The following is a 19,225-nucleotide window of genomic DNA, read 5'->3' as shown; positions in this document are numbered from 1 at the left end:
AAGCTTGGAAAGTGGATGTCCTGTCCCTTAAATGGGAAAGCTTCTCAGACTATGCCTTTCCACCTCTGCCTCTCCTCTAGAAGGTTTTACTAAAGATCAAACAGGACAAGCCAAGGACAACCCTGATGCACCAGACTGGCCACTCCAGCACTGGGTACCCTCTTTTGCTCAGTCTGACAGTGCTACAACCATGGCACCTGCCTCAGACCCCCTCCCTGCTGTCCCAGCAGGTGGGCCAGATTCTGCACCCTCCGCTTCAAGCCCTGAACCTTGCAGCCTGGCTAATCCCTTAAGCTCACCTCTAGCAACCCTCCGTAAGCAGGTGCTGGATGTCATTCTTGAGGCAAGGAGGCATAGTACTAGAAAGTCCTATGCAGAAAAGTGGAAAAGATACTGTTCCTGGAGCCAGTCTCAGGGGATGGGCACAACGGTGCCCAGCTTACCTAATATACTAGATAACTTAACAGAAATGCTCCACAAGGGCCTATCCTTTCCTTCAATTAAGATTCATGCCTCAGCCATCTCAGCTCATTATAATACTGAGTCACCCATCTTCTCTCATCCTGTGGTAAAACAGTTCCTTAGAGGGGCCAAAAATTTAAGACCCCCCCCCCCTCAAGAGAGCTCCCTTTTCAGCCTTGGACCTTAACTTTGTATTGGAAAAACTTACCCCCCCCCCCCAAACTGGCTGCTATAGCAGAGTTGAAATTCCTGTCTTAGAAAACAGCCTTACTTTTAGCCATCACTTCAGCTAGAAGAGTGTCTGAACTTCAGGCCCTTATGGCAGTGGAGCCCTTCATTGTCTTCCATGCGGACAGGGTTTCCCTCGGGACTAACCCATCCTTTATGCCAAAGGTGGTGTCTAGTGTGGCTTTAAACCAGTCCATTAATTTGCCTACTTTTTTCCCTAATCCTCAGAATAAAGGGGAAAGGATACTGCATTCTCTGGACATACACAGACAGCTTGGATTCTATTTGGACAGCACTAAGCCTTTCAGAAAATCTGACTAGCTGCTAGTCAGCTTTGCTGCAGGGGCAGAGGGGAAGGCCATTTCAATGCAAACCATTTCCAAATGGATAGCACACTGCATCCATTTCTGCTACAAGCACCATGGAAAACCTACCCCACAGGGGATAAGAACCCATTCCACTAGGGCTGCATCTACCTGTACTGCTTTTCTCAGAGGAGTCCTTACCAGGGACATCCTGGAAGCTGCAACCTGGAGCTCTGTACATACTTTCACCAAGCATTTCACCAAGCATTACCACTTGCCTATCATTTCTAAATCCAGAGCTGGATTTGCCACAGCAGTCTTACAGGGCCTGATTGTTAGCCCTAATGCTCCTTAACTACCTCCACCCTTCCTTAGCTTTGGGAATCCACCCAAATGTGATGACTGCAACAGTGAAACACAAGAACATAGTACAGTTGTGTACACTTGCCATAAATGTAGATGTTGGTGTGCATTCACTGTTGCAGTCCTGGTTACGCTCCCTCCAGCCCCCTGACTTTTTTCTATACTTACTTCATATCCTCTGTTTTGGCATTATCTTATGGCAGTCATCTTCTTTCGGCTGTTCCTATTAGGGGTCGCCACAGCGGATCATCTGTTTCCATTTCTTCTTGTCCTCTGCATCTTGCTCTGCCACACCAACCACCTGCATGTCCTCTCTCACCACATCCATAAACCTTATCTTAGGCCTTCCTGTTTCCTGTTACCTGGTAGCTTCATCCTTAGCTTTCCCAGTATATTCTGCATCCCTCCTCAGCACATGTCCAAACCAACTTAATCTTACCTCAATGGCTTTGTCTCCAAACCTTCCAACCTGGGCTGACCCTCTAATGTACTTATTCCTAATCCTGTCCACCCTCATCACACCCATTGCAAATCTTAACATTTTTAACTGTGCCACATCCAGCTCAAACTCCTGCCTTTTTGTCAATGCCACTGTCTCCAACCTATATAACATAGCTGGTCTCACTACCCTCTTGTAGACCTTCCCTTTCACTCTTACTGGTACTAGTCTGTCATAAATGACTCCTGACACTCTTCTCCACCCACTCCATTCTGCCTGTACTCTTCCACACTCACCATTGCTCTGATCCCAAGTATTTAAACTCATCCACCTTCGCCACCTCCACTCCTTGCATCCTCACCATTCCTCTATCCTCCCTCTCATTCACACACACATATTCTGTCTTAGTCCTGCTGACCTTCATTCCTCTTCTCTCTCTAGAGCATATCTCTTTCTCTCCAGGGTCTCCTCCACCTGTTCCCTACTCTCAGTACAGATCGCAATGTCATCTGCAAACATAGTCCACAGGGACTCCTGTCTGATCTAGTCTGTCAACCTGTCCATCCATTGCAAATAAGAAAGGGCACAGGACTGATCCTTGATGTAATCCCACCTCCACCTTAAACGCATCCACCACTCCCACTGCAAACCTCACCACTGTCACACTACCCTCATACATATCCTGTACCACTCTTACATACTTCTGACACTCTCGACCTCCTCATACAATACCACAACTCCTCTCTAGGCACCCTGTCATATGCTTTCTCTAAGTCTACAAGAATGCAATGCAACTCCTTCTGACCTTCTGTGTACTTCACCATCAACACTCTCAGAGCAAACATTACATCTGTAGTGCTCTTTCTCTGCATGAAACCATACTGCTGATCACTAATCATCACGTCCCTTCTTAACCTAGCTTCCACTACTCTTTCCCATAACTTCATGCTGTGACTGATCAATTTAATCCCTCTGTAGTTAGTACAGCTCTGCACATCACCCTTATTATTAAAAATCTGTAACAAAACGCTTTTTCTCCATTCCTCAGACATCCTCTCACTTTCCAAGATTCATTAAACAATCTGGTTAAAAGCTCCACTGCCATTTCACCTAAACACCTCCATGCTTCCACAGGTATGTCATCTGGACCAACAGCCTTTCCATTCTTCATCCTCTTCATAGCTATCCTTACTTCATCCTTGCTTAATTCATTGTACTTCATGATTCACTCTCCCCACATCATCCAACCTTCTCTCCCTCTCATTCTCTTGATTCATCAACTCCTCAAAGTACTCTTTCCATCTGCTCAACACACTCTCCTCGCTTGTGAGTACATTTCCCTCCGTATCCTTTATCACCCTTACTGCGCATCTTTACTAGCTTGGTCCCTCTGTCTAGCCAGTCGGTAGAGGTCCTTTTCTCCCTCCTTAGTGTCCAACCTTTCATACAACTCTTCATACGCCTTATCCTTAGCCTTCGCCACCTCTTTGCCATGCACCTCATCTCCTTGTACTCCTGATGGCAATGGAATTTACTTTTTACTGGAGGTGTTCCACACCATGTAATTGCTTCCTGTTTTGTGGGCTCCTGACATCTGGGGCAAGAAAAACTGATGCAATGGTGTCGGCTGCATGGTTTATACCCCTGACGACATGGAAGAAGTGACCGCATCCGACTCAGAAATCCCAAGACTCTGGTTTTCGGGCCAGCTGAGGGCTACCTGCAGGCAGATAACCCAGATGTAATGACTGCAACAGTGAATACACTCAAACATCTATATTTATGGTAAGTGTCCACAGCTGTACTTTCCGTATGGTTTCTAGCCCTTTTTGGGTGCTAGCTTCTTTAACCAAGTGATGTATCTGCTGATGGGCAGTATTAGAAAGTGCATAGACTAACAATGACACTTAAGACTGTTGACTTGAGACTAAGATGTCCTGCAGTTGAGAAATTAATCCATTTGTTGCCAAGTCCTATTTTCCTTTATGTTCGTATTTTCATAGCTGAGAGCCCTACATGTTATTGAGGGGGTACGGTGAGAAATGACAGGGGAGACGAGGAAGTTCATTGTCAGCATGCATTTATTTTCTGTTATACCTGCAATTTTGCTGGTTAATTATGAAAAGAAACCATGTTTCCATATCTACTTAACATTTCAAAACTAAGTGACTTGCAAACTGTTGCAAGACATCAGGTGAAACTTTGATGTTCCTGAAGAAACATTCTGATACTTGCACTGTTAAATTGCATATCTTTAAAGCTATTTAGTGCTATTGCTAACTTTACAGTTAAGCATATTTATTTTACATTTGTTGACCGGGAAAGTCCGACTGGGTATATGCCCATTTTCAGCAGAGGCCCGGGGAGAAAAGTTCCATATATTCAGACACATGAGATTTACATAATATAAGAGTACAATCTAGCATATCAGATGAAAAAAGAAACCGTATAATTATAATAAAGACACAGTTCAACAGGCGAAATTACCTATATGTCAGAGTATAATATCACAAGGAAGGCACCATATATTCAAACAAGCAAAATTTCACATAATATAAGAGTATAATCTAGCATTTCAGAGGGGGGAAAAAAACGCTTATTTATAGCAAAGACACAGTCTGACAGGTAATGACATATGTTATAGTATAATAACAATATAAGGTGCAAGACATTTGCCTAGTAGTATTAATTTTTCACATAGAGAAAAGAATAAACATTGTACTGCAATCATCTGCTAGTTAAAGGATATGGAATACTGATAACCTGTTAACAGCTAATAGTAGAGCTGGCAGCTAATTAGTGGTACAGGAGAAAGGGGGGTTAGTTGGGGTATGGACAAGGACATAGCCAGTGAGATTTTAGGTGTGCTTTAAGAGTATTTTTGAAGAGACTGCTGGAAGGGAGGGTAGTTATGGCACGGGAAGTGAGTTCCAAATTTTGGATATGGAGTAGGAGAATAGTGCTTCCCCTGCAGAGTTGTTGGGTTTGGTGACTTGGAGTAGATTTTATTTTGTAAGAATGCAGGGGTCTGGAGGATTAGTAGGGTTGAAGTGTGTGAAGTGAGGGAATTTTAAGAGGGTGGTTTACAAGTTTGAGCAAAGGTAAGTTGGGTAATGTGTAGGAATTGAGGGAGCTCAAGCCAGTTTAAGTTTCTAAGGGAGAGACGGTGGTGACTGCGGTGGGAGTCCCCTGATGCAAATTTTGCAATTTGTATTGTAGCAGGCTTCGAGTTTCTTTAGGTCTGATTGTCAAAGATTTGAGAGTATGGGTGATGCATATAGTAGGGTTGAGATTAGTTTGGAAGTTGCAGTAGAAATTCTGGCTGGTTTGGTTAGGTATTGTTGGTTTCTATGCAAGTCGCCCAGTTTTTTGTGGACTTTTTTATTGTGTGATAGGAGTGTCAAATTTGAGTTTGTTGTCAATCTGTACACAGAGTAGCTTAGTGTGGGCTGTTGGTGAGATGGGAAGTGTTGTCTTTGGCAAGTATGTTGAAATGGTGGATGTTCGGGGTAGATTTTGAGGGTTGAAAGATGAGGAGTTTGGTCTTATTTGGGTTGAGGAGGAGTTGAGCATTTAATAGCCAACTTTCAACAGAAGAGAAAGATGCTTGAGTGATCTGTTGTAGTTCTGTTAGAGTTGGAGCTGAACAGATGAGAGTGGAGTCATCTGCATACTGCATGAGGGAGGCATGTTTGGTGGCAGTGTGCAGGTCATTGGTAAAAATGGAAAAATGCAAGGGGCCAAGGATGGAGCCTTGGGGGAGTAACAGGGAAGCGAGGGGATAGATCATTGTGCCAGACAACTGACTGCTGGCAGCTGTGTAGATAGTTGTGGAACCAACTGATGGCAGTTATGGAAAAGGAGAGGTTGGGGAGTGCAGAGTAGAAGATCATGTGATACAATATCAAAAGCCTTTGATAGGTTAAGAAATACAGCAGAGGAGAAAAGGCCATTGTTTTTATGTTGGAAAATGGTGTTACTGAAGGAGAGCAGAGCAGTTGTGGTGCTATGGTGTGGTTTGAAACCATGCTTTATGTAGGAGAGGAGATTATTGTCCAGGAGATAATTGGAGATCTGTGAGTTGATACATTTTTCGAGTATCTTGGAGAGAGGCGAGAGGATGGCAGTGGGGCAGTAGTTGGAAATGTCTGTTGAGGGGCCGCCTTTGTGTAGGTGTATGATGTGGGATATTTTTCATAAGGGTGGCACATAGGGCTCAGATATGGAGCGGTTGATTAATATGGAGAATGGGATAAGCTAAAACATCAGCTGCTATTTTTATGAATTCTGTGGGCAGGTTGTCAGCTGCTAGTCTTGTGGGTTTATGTTTTGTCATAGTTTTTTTATGTTGGAGGTGGGTACTGTGGAAAGGAAGAAGGGAGGGGGAGGGGTGGAGTTGGTTTGGGAGTAGGGGGTGTTGATGTAGGGAAGTGTTTTTTTAGTTAGAGATAGAACGGTCTCCGTAGAATGTTTGTTGAAAGAGTCAGCTATGCTACAGGTGGAGAGAGGGGTGGTTGGTGGGGGGGGGGGTGTTTACCTTCCCTGGGCAGAGGATAGAGTTAATTGTGGACCAGAATTGCTTTGGGTTGTTTTGGGAAAAGTTTAGGGATGTCTGATAGAAAAGGGCTTTTTCTGCTTTTACTTACTTTTTGACTTTGTTACGTAGTTCAAGGAATAGTTGCCTATATTGAGGGTTTTTTTGGTTGTGCGCCATTGTTCCCATATTTTATCCCTGGATTTCATAAGGTCTTTGGTGTTTTTTTGTAGCCAGGGGGATTTTTTAGTTCGGATTTTGGTGCATCTTTGGGGGACATGGGAGTTAAAGATGTTGAGGAAAGTGCTGTTAAAGTAGTGGACTGCTTCATCTAGGTTGAGGTATTTTAGGGGTGACCAGTTTATTTTTTGTAGGGAGGTGGTAAAGGAGCTGGAGTTGAATTTAGCTTTGTAGCGAATGTGTCTGTGGACAATGGGTTTGCTGCTATTTATGTGGTGTTTTAGTAGGAAGGTTGGGGAGTGGTCACTTAGGGAGACAGGTAAGGAAGCCTGCCAGGTAAGAGTGAGGATCTTTGTTGACTAGGGCCCAATCAAGAATGGTGTGATTATTGGGGTTTTTATTTATCCTGGTTGGGGATTGTATAAGCTGTGAGAAGCCATGGAGATCTAGGTGGAGTGCTGGGTGTTTACTATTGCAGGATAGCCAGTTAATAGTCACAGAGTATGATGGTTTCTTGGGGTAGGGAGAGATTGCCCTACTTTAATAGGTTTTCAAGGGGGGTATATTTTGGCCTGGAGGGAGGTAGCAACCTATTAAGTGGATTGCTTTCTTAGGATTTAATTTTAGGGTAGCATAGAGGATTTCTTCCTTGTCAAGCTGGGGAGCTGACTGGGTGAGAATTTGGATATTGAGGTGGTGATTATACATCAGTGCCACTCCTCCTCCTTTTCTGGATATTCTGTCCTTGCGGAGGATGTTATATCCAGGTGGGAGTATTTCTTCACTTTTGATGTGAGGTTTAAGCCAAGATTCGGTTAGGATAAGGATGTCGGGGGAATACAGGTATATGTATGCCTGGAGGTCTTGGATTTTGTTACAGGTGCTTCTGATAAGAGGCATGAGGTCTGTTGGCTTTTTATTAAGTGTGATTTGGGTGACGGGAGCTATTTGGAGGGGGTTTTGTGGAGAGGTTGGAGAAATTGGGGCCAGGGTTAGGGTGCATGTCTCCACTGAGAGTAAGTTTAGAGAGAATGTGGAAGATATGTTTTGTATATGCAGTGAAATACTTGCGGTGTTTTAAGAATAATTTGCATTCAGATGAGGTGCGGGCATGATAATTAGGTAGGTGTGGTGGAAGGAGGCATTTTGGGGTTGGAGTAGTGAAATTGTGTGGTAGGTATTTGAGAAGGGTAGTTGACAGAGTGCAATGGAAGTGGTTGGGAGAATTGACTGAAATGTTTTCGTAAGATGTAGTAAATGCTAGAATAGTGCAGCAAAGGATTATAATTGTAGTAGTTAGTGACATGACTGTGTTGTGATTAGGATGTATGATAAGTAGGAAGGAGGAGTAGAGGGGTGGAGATTATGGGAGGTATGAGTTGATTGGTTGGATATTAGTGGGAGCGGTATTTTACTAGATTAAATTTGAGTACAGATAGGGTGGGAGGGATTTGGGGGTAGGGAGAGGAGCGGAGTGAGCAGAGCAAACGGAGCAGGATAAAACCTTTGGCAAGGATTGCAGGGCAAGTGGTAAATATAGTCTGGGCTAAACTTGATTTCTGTAGCCAAATTCAAACTTTTCCACTGGGAATGACTGTAAAGGAAATTATTAGGCAGTGGGCGTAAAGGTGGGGTTGGTTAAAGAGGGTTTCAGGTGGGGACAGCGCTGGCTGAGTGTGTGCTACCCTACATATAAGGAAAGTTGAACACACACTGTTCTTTGCACGGTAATGTTAATGGGAGTAAGTCCGCAGAAACCTAAGATTACCCAAGTAGAAGTAAGGATTTAGTATTGCAAGGAAAATGCAGGGTGGGGGGTGCAGGTCCTAGAGTGCAAGTCGCAGAATGGTATTGTACATAATGTCAGGAATACAAAGATATTTAAATGTAAACCTACACAGGGTGCTTGTAAGACACCAGAAGGTAAACTTTTTAAAGTGTCGTGTTTAACTGAGAGGCAGCTTGCTGTTGGGTCCAGAGAACAGGGATCCGTACACTGTTGTATATTTTTTCATATTTCTGTAAATATCACGAAGATGTTCTCAGAAGAATTTCTTATTGTGTGAAACTTTGGTTACCAAAAAAGTTCTAACAAATGTCTAGGTAGTAGAATTTTCCAATATATAGCAATTTATTCGTGAAAGATTAACAAAATATATAATTTGGGGTTTGTATGCATTATGATGTAGCATTTATGGAAAGACTACAAATGTACCATCATTGTGAAGAATACTTCTTACTGATAACATTGCTGTTTTTATAATTTTAATAGTTTTTATTCCCAGAATAGTTTATTTTGTTTCTTATATTTTTTCTGAAAAATAAACGGATTCTCTTGAATGTAAAATATGTGAGCCAGCTAGAGGTGTTGATGTGCCACACCACATAGATGTTAATGGGTTAAAAAACAAAAGTAAAGCACTATATAAAAGCAAGCTACATAAATTATTCATTTAAGTTAGTTTCCATTCAGTTTCATTATTTAACGCAGTATGCTGTAACTTGCCAACCTTCAGAATTAATTTACTTTTGATTGTAATGCACTTAATGTATACGAGGCTGCAGTTTCATGGTTTAACCAGAATAAACAGTACTTGCCTGCCATTATTCTTTGTACCTAGAAATTAATAGGCTGTAGGGTTCAAGAAGGGGATATGGCACCTCTCTAAAGCTTCCAGTGTGGATTCTGAAACAGTTTGGGGTGGTATTTGTATGACTGCATAACCTTTCCTTGCACTGTGAATACTAGGTGATTTTAAAAGGACAACTACACACTAAACACAGCGTTTCCTTTCTCTGGAGTGCGTTTGTCTCCCTTTAAGATGATCTCGTATTTGTCTCCCTTTAGAATGATCCACTTCCACATATTAAAAAAAATCATAATTTATCAGCGTCTTCACCTCTCCTTTTTCCAGATTTCATGTCATGTTGAGGTTGAATTAAATATTATACTTTCCTTAGAAATTCATCTGTCTTGTTCTTGCATTATTTCACCTCTCACATTTGAAAATGTATTGCCATAGAAAATGCACACAGTAGGGATGTAGCTCTGTTTTACACATACTGTGATAAAGTTGCTGAGGCTAAACCTAATAAGAGTTTTACTTTGTGCTATGAATTGCACCTATATTCTTTTCCTCTCCTTGGCAGTGACTCTATTGATGTATTCTCAGGTAAAGAAGCCTGATATTTGAGAGTAACCATCAATTAGCTGAACTGTGTAAGCCTAGAAATATGGTACTCCGACAACTAGGAAGGAGTGTAGAAGGCAGAATCTGAAACTCGGGGCCAATTTTACTTTTTTAAGACTCTTCTCTGCTATTCCTTTGCATTTCTGTAAGAGTCAGATTGTGTTTACACATGCAAGTAACAAATAGGAAACGTACTCGAATATGAAACGTACTGCAACCAAATCGTGTAAACGCTTTCTGTAAATTTGAGAATCTTCAGTAATTTCTCACTATTTCCATCCTAAGCTAATGGGTCGTGATTTGTCAGCAGGTAGGGTAAATTAGTCTTCTCAGCTTTGCCTTCAATGTGCATTTTGGACAAAAAGTAGCTCTTTAAGATGATGTCAGAGTGACTTCCCCATGCAACCGTTCAATGATAAAAATGCTTGTTGAACCTCAAACCGTTTTGGACTGTGTAGAACTTCAAGTGAAGATTGTCATAGTGGTCCTTTATTCAGACATTGGCATTGCTGAATTATGGGCCTGGAGCTAAAATTTATTAGACTGTTTGGAATGACAATAGCACAGGATTTCAGACTAAATTGAGTAGCAGCAGTGCATGTTTCAGATGTTTTCCCAGAGCAGCAGATCAATTATCCCCCTTGTTAATCTGGTGCTGGGAGATGGTTATGGGGGAGAAGCAGACAACTACAGGTTAGTTTGTGCTTTAGAGTGTGATTAATGACCTAATTTACAAGATTTTCCCCCCAGACTCATCTTCGTGACTAGCTGCTTTTCTAGTACCCAAAATCATTTTTCAATTTCAAATTGCAGGTAGTATAGTCTGGTTTTAATAGTTGCCAAAGGAGCTGGGAAAAGGTGCTTGTATGATTTTTTTTGGACCCTGTCTATTCCCTCTTTACCGTCATGTTCCCACCCCCTGTCATCCCACTTATTCTGTTAACCTCCAATACCCTTGGAAGCTGGAGTAGGAGCAAGCACATAGCAACAGTCAGCCAGCTGAGGTTAAATTTATATGAATGCTCTTAACCCCCCCCCCCAAAAGCAAGCAGGAGAGAATTGTTCTGTAGTTATTGCATCGGACATTGCACCCTCTACTGTTCAAACTTGCCAGTCTCACCTCTCCCTCAGGGTAGGAGATGGTCTTTCCCAGATGGTGCACTTTTTTAGTGGGCCCTCAGACTCCTTTCAGGTGGTATGGCCAAGCCAGGTAAGTCCCAGACTCCAACCATGTTCAGTTTGCTTCTCCCATGCTCAAGCTGATAATTGAGCCTGAGCTATACAAGATGTAATCCAAGTCAAAATATAATGTACACATAGAGACATGTCTTGTTTAATCCTTTGTCAGTAACCATTTCTCAAAGGTTTTTCTCTGTGATTTCTATTTTTAGTGAGTACTAGAAAAAGTCTTACAAAACTCAAATTGAGTGTATGCTACAGCTGAAACATTTATCAGAACCACAGAGCACTAGACAGCAACATGTTGTTGTATCTTTCGGCTTTTCCTGGTTAGGGGTCGCCACAGCGGAACTCCGGTCTGCTAATGATTGGCAGTAGATTTTTACGTACTGAGTTTCCAGCTCTGACGCACAACCTTCAACGAAGGAATGCCCATTCACGCATGTCTCCACACAAGATGCTTTAGCTGAGAATCGAACAGGACAACGTCTTACTGAGGCGACAACGCTACCGCAGCACCACCACCGCAATTGGCTTGGGTTTAACCAGAGCACTGCTATGAGCTACTGCCTTGCTGAGTTTGCTCCAGTTTCCTTCTCTGCAGAAGACCTGGCTGTGACAGGTGCTAGAGTGCTGTAGTAGCTGTCTGGGAATTGTTGGAAGTGTGCGATTGTTTCAGTCCATCACAAGATGGGCTGTTGATTTTCCACTGCAAGAGCACCTCCTGAATGGTATTTCCAATACTATGTTGTCGGTCATGCACAGGTACTTGGTTGACCAAGTTGTATACATTTTGTGCTGCATTTATTTGGAAGCAGCTCTAGACAGGCATTGCTTTGTACCAGCCAACTGATGGAGGTAGTGTAATTATTGGGTCCTAGTCATCTTTGTGCCAGGAATAAGTAGTTCAGTCAAAGGGGAGGGGTGACAAAACGATGGCTTCACACAGTATATTTCTTTCCCCATCATGTATAGAATTGCCCTTGGATTAACTCAAAAACCACTATGTGAATTAACTGAGAAAAGTAGCAGTACTACGGGGCTGTAACACTAGAGCAGCCTGAGCTGTTTCACACCAACAGCAGTACAGGTGCTCTATTTAATGGCATGATATAGAGCTCGGTGATTATGCTTTGAAAGTTGCCTTATCGGATACTTAGAGTTATGTGGCAGCATTAACAAAATGAAGGATTTCTTGGTTGCAGGCCTGTAAATGGAAACTGTGCTAACCTTTTGTATTCTTTTTAAAAGGTCAGGTGATCACAGCCAGTCCAGAGCAGATTGTGAATGGCTATTACCCAGACTACTTCATTCTACCTATCTATGGACAGATGATGACACGCCAGGCTGGTACCAGCTATGATGATAGTTATCTTGGTAATGTAGTTTTTCAGATTCAGTTTTTATAGTGATTTGGCATGTCTGTCACAAAAGCATTTCTTTAACATGTAATGTGCTGTAACACTTAACATATTTGCCCAGTGCTACTGTGGCCACTGGTTGTTCTTTGGGATATTCATGCTGCATCCACTTCAGAGCTAATTTTCCTTTTGTGCTTTGTTCCTCATGTATGTTCATCTGATTCACTTTTGTTTCTGTGCTGCACAAAATGAAAATTGTGCTATTTTTTTGTGGTCACTGCAAATACAAATCAGACTGTGATAAAGATTAAGGACTTTTTTCATTACAGCCATTAGGAAGACAGATGTAGTAGCTTTTTTTTATCTCACTGTGAGGTGGTGCAAGATGGTGGACCTTCAGACATTTGATGGTTTCTTAAATTGTTCATAAGAGCTCATGCAGTGGGGATACATCTGTCTGCTGGGGGTTACTGTGCACTTGATATAGATTCTAAGTCACTCTGCCAGAAAGGGACATTGTCACCAGATGTTTTCCTTGCATTGTCTCCCAGCCATAGAAAATAGTAAAATCTTTAAATAGGTGTTCAAAAAGCAAAACTGGTATTCAGAACACTCCTGTAACTGATTCTCAGACTTTAAGTTATTAGAGAAGTTGCACATTTGTGAATTTGTATTGATGATTCTGTCATATGTTTCATAATAGCTAGAATATTTGGATACGGCCTAGATTATGATTTTTTAATTTTGTACATCTAGATGGGAATACATTATAGGCTGTGCACATTCTTCTGGTTTAATAGGTCATAATGAATCTTGAGTTGTTTTTCCTTTGGTATGTACTTGCCTACCTTATGGTATTTATTCCTCTTTGTATAGTTTTGTATGCATCAGCTTTCACTCAGGAATAGAAAGTATGTGTGCACTTTTTAATAACTTATTTCTGTGAGATGTCTGTTATATGAGGGGCCTGTTATAAGGTCAGTGTGTGTAGGTTGAGTATTCTGATAGAATGTCAGAAAGCAGTTCTGTGGGAACCTGCCTTGTCTACTTCGTGTCCTGGCTCTGGCAGAAACCTGCTCTATATTCCTGCAATGAAGTAAGGATGATCATCGCTGCACTATGTAATTACATTGATATCTTGTTATATTTATTGTAACATTTTTATTCAAGTATGTTGCTTTTGTATTTGGTTTATTTTGCTGGTTCTTACTTGGACAGGTGGGATTTTGTTTTCTTCTGCTTTAAAATACAGCAGTTATCTTTATGGGTGCATCTACTCCCCCCTTACCTTGTATACGTTTTGAGGGGCTCTGCTTGCCCTTACCTGGTATACTTGTTTTTGATGTACTTTCATACTGCTGCTGTACCTTATTGCACTGTATTAAATTTAACTGCTTGTTTGTATCTGCTTATCCAGTGTTTACTGCACTCTTTGTGTTTGTCTACTTCAATTGCATTGTTATAGCACTGTTCTGTGTCTTAAGCCTGCCTTATATTGTGATTGTTGACGAGGTAAGTGGGTGCACTGGTCCTGGGACCCTTTCTAGACACAATGCTGTTGCAGAAGCACAGGAAATTTAAAAGTTAATATGATTTGCAGCGCAAAGTACCTAAGCTGTTACATTTTACAATATTACAAGTAGCAAAGGTCAGCATTTTAGTATTTCAGATTACTGAACATTGTTATTTATGATTAAACACAATGTAAGGCTTGCAGATGTGGTACAGTACTGCTTTACCTAATTTGCCAGTACATCGCCATTTTGTGTAAAGCAAATTAAGCCTAAGGTATGACATGGAGCCTTATTCGAAAAGATTTGCTGTCAGTGTAAGTGACCACTTTCACTGAGAGTAGTTTTTTTTGGACTCTATCCCTGGTGTAAGCCTGTTTATAGATGGGCCTTCCACAGACGCAGGTCACTTAGACTGAGAGAGCTCTTGGAATATGGCCATATATTGTCACTTGTATTAAACAAGTAGGAAGGGGTGGAGGAATAAACAAGCAGGAGAGTAAAGTACTTTGTATTTACATATTTTAATTCTTGAATTAGAATTCAGACTAATAGGTCAAGTTGCTAATTGAAGCTTTGTAGTATGAATAGAAGTCTTGCCCTTTGAAGAAACAGGAGCATTTGTAGGGGTCCTTTAGGTGTTTGTAAAGTTTTGTATGGAACAATTTTATGATGTGTAGGTTGTCTAATGTCCTGAGGGAACTAGGTCCAAGTAACTGGAACAATTTTGCTAAAGCTCCTTTCACAGATGTGAAATCAAATGATGGAGTAACTAAAGTCCCAACAGTCCCTCCTTGGCTTCAAATGGAGTATTGAAAGTGCTTCACTTGTAGTTTAGCTCTCAGGGAAGAGCAATAGTTTTCATGCAGATTTTGGAAGATTGGATGGGGTAGATATTGTGGCTCTAACTGGGATGGGAAGGTATGCGTCTTTAGACACAGTGATGATCATTGTGTTGCAAATTTAACAAGTCTGCAGATGGCATTGATGGTTTGTAATAGCATTTATTTTGTATACTGCACTGTTATAAACCTGAGTAAGTTGCATACTGAAGTGTAATGTTTTGTTTTTAAACCTACTTGTGTTATGGCACTCATCTTTGTAGCGCAGTTCCTATCAACATTAGTATTCTGTGCAGGACGTTATGAATTTGCATTAGTAAACTACACTGTGCTTTCTCACTCTACCTTAGATGTTCATTGTGTTTCACTATGGCAGCTGTGCCTACATTGCCTGCTGTAGTATATTATACAGTTTGTGATTGGCCTGCCTTACATTTGAGGGATCTGTGCCAGCAATGTGTTCTTACCAACTTTTAACATGTAATTGTCTAATCCAAACCTGCACTAGTTGTGGCATCAAAGACTGCATTGTGGTCCTAAGCTACTCTTTTATGTACTAAAATTCCCGATGTTCACCGTGTTACCCTGCTGCAGTCATCACACTTGGGTTATCCTGTCGTCAGGCAGTCCCGCAGTCCTCCAGAATTCCAAAGTCTTGGTCCGGCGTCGGTTACTGTCACTTCTTCCCTGACGTCAGTGCGCCAGGGGTATATATGATGCATCCAACCCCATTTTCTTCAGTCTTTCTTGCCGCACGGTGCCCGAAGCAGAAGCAGCTCGCAAGTGCCTGTCGGCCGACTCCTGAGATTTTCGAAGTCGAATTTCAGATCCGAGGTCTTCAATAAAGCTAAGTACCCCATTGGGGAAACTTTTCTTGCCTCAGACAGATGTCAGAAAAAGTTAACAATTGTATTTCTTGTGGGAAGCAAATACCTCATAAGGATTTTCATTCTTATTGTATACCTTGCCTAGGCCCAGACTACGACATCACTGGTTGTCGCTTTTGTGCTAGGTTCAATAAGCGAACTATAAAACGACGCTTTGATTTCGCACAACGCTACTTCGGTAGAAAATGTAATTACACTATGCCGTCGGAGCAACCGACTACCGGCGTGCACAAAAAAACGCAAAGATAAGGACAGGCAGCCTAGACCCAAGCCAGACTCCGAGGCCTCGGCTGGGCCGGTCTCCGGTTCACCGGTTTTCAGTGAGGCGCCTACGCAGCCCCTGGCTACCGCAGAATTGGAACCAGAGACCGCTTCGGATCCTATGGCGGAGAGTTCTAGGCCGACGCAGCCATTTCCTTTAAGCCCTACCGACTACTTTGCAGAAAGACGCCGGTGCTGCAGAAACACCTTCGGTTTCTGAAGGTGTCTTCAGACCGACGACACTCACCATAAAAACGTATCCTAAGTTTAAGACTCCTCTTAAACCAAAAAAGAATGCACTTCACTCTCCAGTTTAAGGCCCCATGCCTAAGAAGCAGATGCTTAAAATGGCTGAAGATTTGATCTCTCTTAATCCGGGGTTCCCAACCCCCACCTGACAAAAGGCCTAGACAAGAGGAAGATTATGCCTCCTCTGATCAAGTGTCTATTTCCTCAGGCTCCTCTGAGGAACAAGATTACTCCTTTCCCCCTTATGAAGATTCTGATGCTGAGGATTCCATTCCCTCAGCTTCTCCCCCCTGAAGACTACTCCTTTGGGGAAACTTTACATACTATGAGGGAACATTTTCACTGGGAAGGTCAGGACTACTCTGACTCAAAGAAAAGGCTCAGAGAGTTTCTTTTACTCCCCCAGCACAGACCACTTGCTATCCCCCCAGTTTTAGACATTGTGGATGATGTTTACTTAGAATGTAGTTTAAACCCAGATTCTCTGCCTCCTGCTCCAGCCAAACCAGACAGATATTATAGAGTGCCTGACTCCCACAAAGTCCTTTACAAAAGCCCTGTTGCTGACCCGGAGACTATCTCCCAGGGTCCCAAAGGGGCTAAGGCTTCTATGGCAGAAAATCCTGTACCCTCTGAAAGGGACTCCAGAGCACTAGACAGGTGAGGGAAGAAGGTTTACACCTCAGCCACTCTAGCTATGAGAGCACTAAATTGTCAATTTCACATGCTAAAATACCAGCAATTTCTAATGTCTCAAATAAAACAAAAGATGAGCACACACCCTCAACAGTCTGAATTGAAAGAAATGCAGGAACTGTTGCATGCAGCTGAACAGGTGGGCAAACATACTTTACAATGTGGATTTGACTCCTTGGAAGCTTCCTGTAGAGCAGCTGTTACTGGGTCTATTATACGTAGGCATGCCTGGTTAAAGGAACAAACTCTGCCTGATCATGTTAAAGCAAAGTTACTAGATGCTCCCTTACAGCAGGATGTCCTATTTGGAGTTAAAGCAGAAGTCGTCTTAAAGAAAATGGAGGATAAGGCAAAATCTATGCAGACGGTCAAAGATTTCTTACAGGTTCAGCCCCATCGCTTCAGCAGAAAGTGGCCAACAAAAAATTGGTCCTTTCCAGCTACTGACAGACCTCCGAGGGGTAAATACAGATGTCCAAGAGGCAGAGGACAACCACAAACCCACTACAAACCTTGACAATGGGGCACTGCAACACAGAAGGGAGGAGAAGACAGGCCCCAAACTACTAGAAAGCAAACACAATGACTTAAACCTCATATGGCCAAGCAAAACTCTCTTGGCAGCTCCTTTGGGAGGAAAATTAGCACTTTTTTCAGACAGCTGGCGCATAGTCACAAAGGACAAATCTGTCCTAGACATTATTTCACAAGGATACAGATTCCATTTCCACACCTTGCCAACGATAAGAGGAATGCCAAACCTGCCACAAAATCAATGGGCAGAGACACAAAAACAAATTACAGCTCTCATGGACATGAGAGCCATTCAACTGGTACCTACACGGGAGCAAGGCCAAGGATTTTACTCAAGACTCATTCTAGTCCCCAGAAAGGACAATGCTTGGAGACCAATTCTGGACCTTTCAATTCTAAACACCTTTTTACAAGTACCCAAATTCAAGATGCTAACACTACAGCAGCTTCTTCCCATGTTGGGCAAGAAAGCATGGCTAGTAACGTTGGGCCTCATGGAGGCATACCTGCATGTCCCTATCAGACAAAATTGCAGAAGATACCTCTGTTTCATTGCAGGTTCAACCCATTACCAATTCTCTGCACTGCCCTTTGGCTTATCCCATGCGCCCAGGGTTTTCACAAAATGCCTGGCACCAGTAATTGCATACTGCAGACAAAGAGGAATTCAAATATACCCATACCTGGACGACTGCCTCATCCAAGCAGAAAGCAAGGACATCCTCTTACAACATCTGTCTTTTGTAAAACACCCAAGTTGCCTAGGGTACACAGTAAACGAAAAGAAATCAAAACTAGTACCCTCACAAAATGACATTCCTGGGTGCCAGCTTGAATACAACGGCCCAGATGGCTTATCTGACACCAGAGAAACGACTACAACTGACTCAATATTTCAAAACAATGGCAACAAAGACCCAACTTCCTGCAAGAAAAATTCTGCAGGCCTTGGGCTTCATGGCATCTTGCATACTAATACCATTTGCAAAGCTGCATATGAGGAAATTACAGTGGTACCTAAAAAGCATATGGTCTCAACACAGCCACAGCTTGGACATAATGATCTCTCATTCCCTGCCTTCAACAAGAGTTTCTATGGTGGTCACAGGCATGTCACCTCAACAAGGGTCAGCCTTTCACCTTGCCCCCAGCCAGGCAAACTATGACAACAGATGCATCGGACTATGCCTGGGGGGCACACATGGCAGGACAGTGCGTTCAAGGCATATGGACTGCAGATCAAAGGAATCTGCAAATCAATCAAAAATAAATGCTAGCTGTACAGAATGCCCTGACAGCCTTCAAGGACCTCTTGCATCCAGGACAGCTTACAATAAGGACGGACAATACCACAGTAATGTGGTATATAAACAAACAAGGGGGTACACACTCCTACCCTCTATGCAGGCAAGCAGTGACTTTGTGGAACACAGCACTGGCTTACCAAGTTCAGCTACAAGCTCAATTCCTGCCAGGAAAAAAGAACACATTGGCAGACGACCTCAGCAGAAACATCATGGATACCCACGAGTGGAAACTGGATCCACAAGTATTTGCATTGATAACTCAAAAATGGGGCCACCCAGACATAGACCTGTTTGCCAGCCCCCAAAACTATCAGCTAACAAAATTTTGTACAAGGACGTTTCACCATCAAGTATGGAAAGTGGACACACTCTCAGATGGAAAAACCTGATAGTATATGCCTTCCCTCCACTGCCCCTTCTCACAAAGGTGCTGCTGAAAGTCAGGAAGGAGAGACCCAGAATGATACTCATAGCCCCAGACTGGCCACGCCAGCACTGGCACCCACTACTAAGGAATATGGCCCAGGGCCCACCTTGGATTTTACCACAAATTGCTCATTTGCTCACACAGCAAGACAATCAGATTCTACACAGCCAGCTCAAAACCTTAAATTTGGCTGCATGGCAAATTACCTAAGCAACCAGCTTCCTCAAGCAGTTATGGATGTTATTCTGGAAGCTAGGAGGCCCAGCACC

The 19,225-nt window shown here is 42.6% G+C and overlaps 1 protein-coding gene across 1 annotated transcript in view; it reads left to right on the top strand.

The window, feature by feature from the left end:
• ITGA5 (integrin subunit alpha 5) overlaps positions 1–19,225 on the top strand; it is an 805,866-nt gene that overhangs the window by 271,555 nt on the left and 515,086 nt on the right. Inside the window, exon 7 of the mRNA XM_044083969.1 lies at positions 12,133–12,258. Coding sequence (XP_043939904.1) covers positions 12,133–12,258 — 126 coding nt within the window. The remainder of the gene's footprint in view (positions 1–12,132; positions 12,259–19,225) is intronic.

The sequence above is a fragment of the Protopterus annectens genome, chromosome 9.part0 (assembly GCF_019279795.1).
Source record: "Protopterus annectens isolate FY-2018-M chromosome 9.part0, PAN1.0, whole genome shotgun sequence".
Lineage (NCBI taxonomy): Eukaryota > Metazoa > Chordata > Ceratodontiformes > Protopteridae > Protopterus > Protopterus annectens.
Note: the sequence above shows the minus strand (reverse complement) of the source record. Positions and strands in the feature narration are given on the sequence as shown.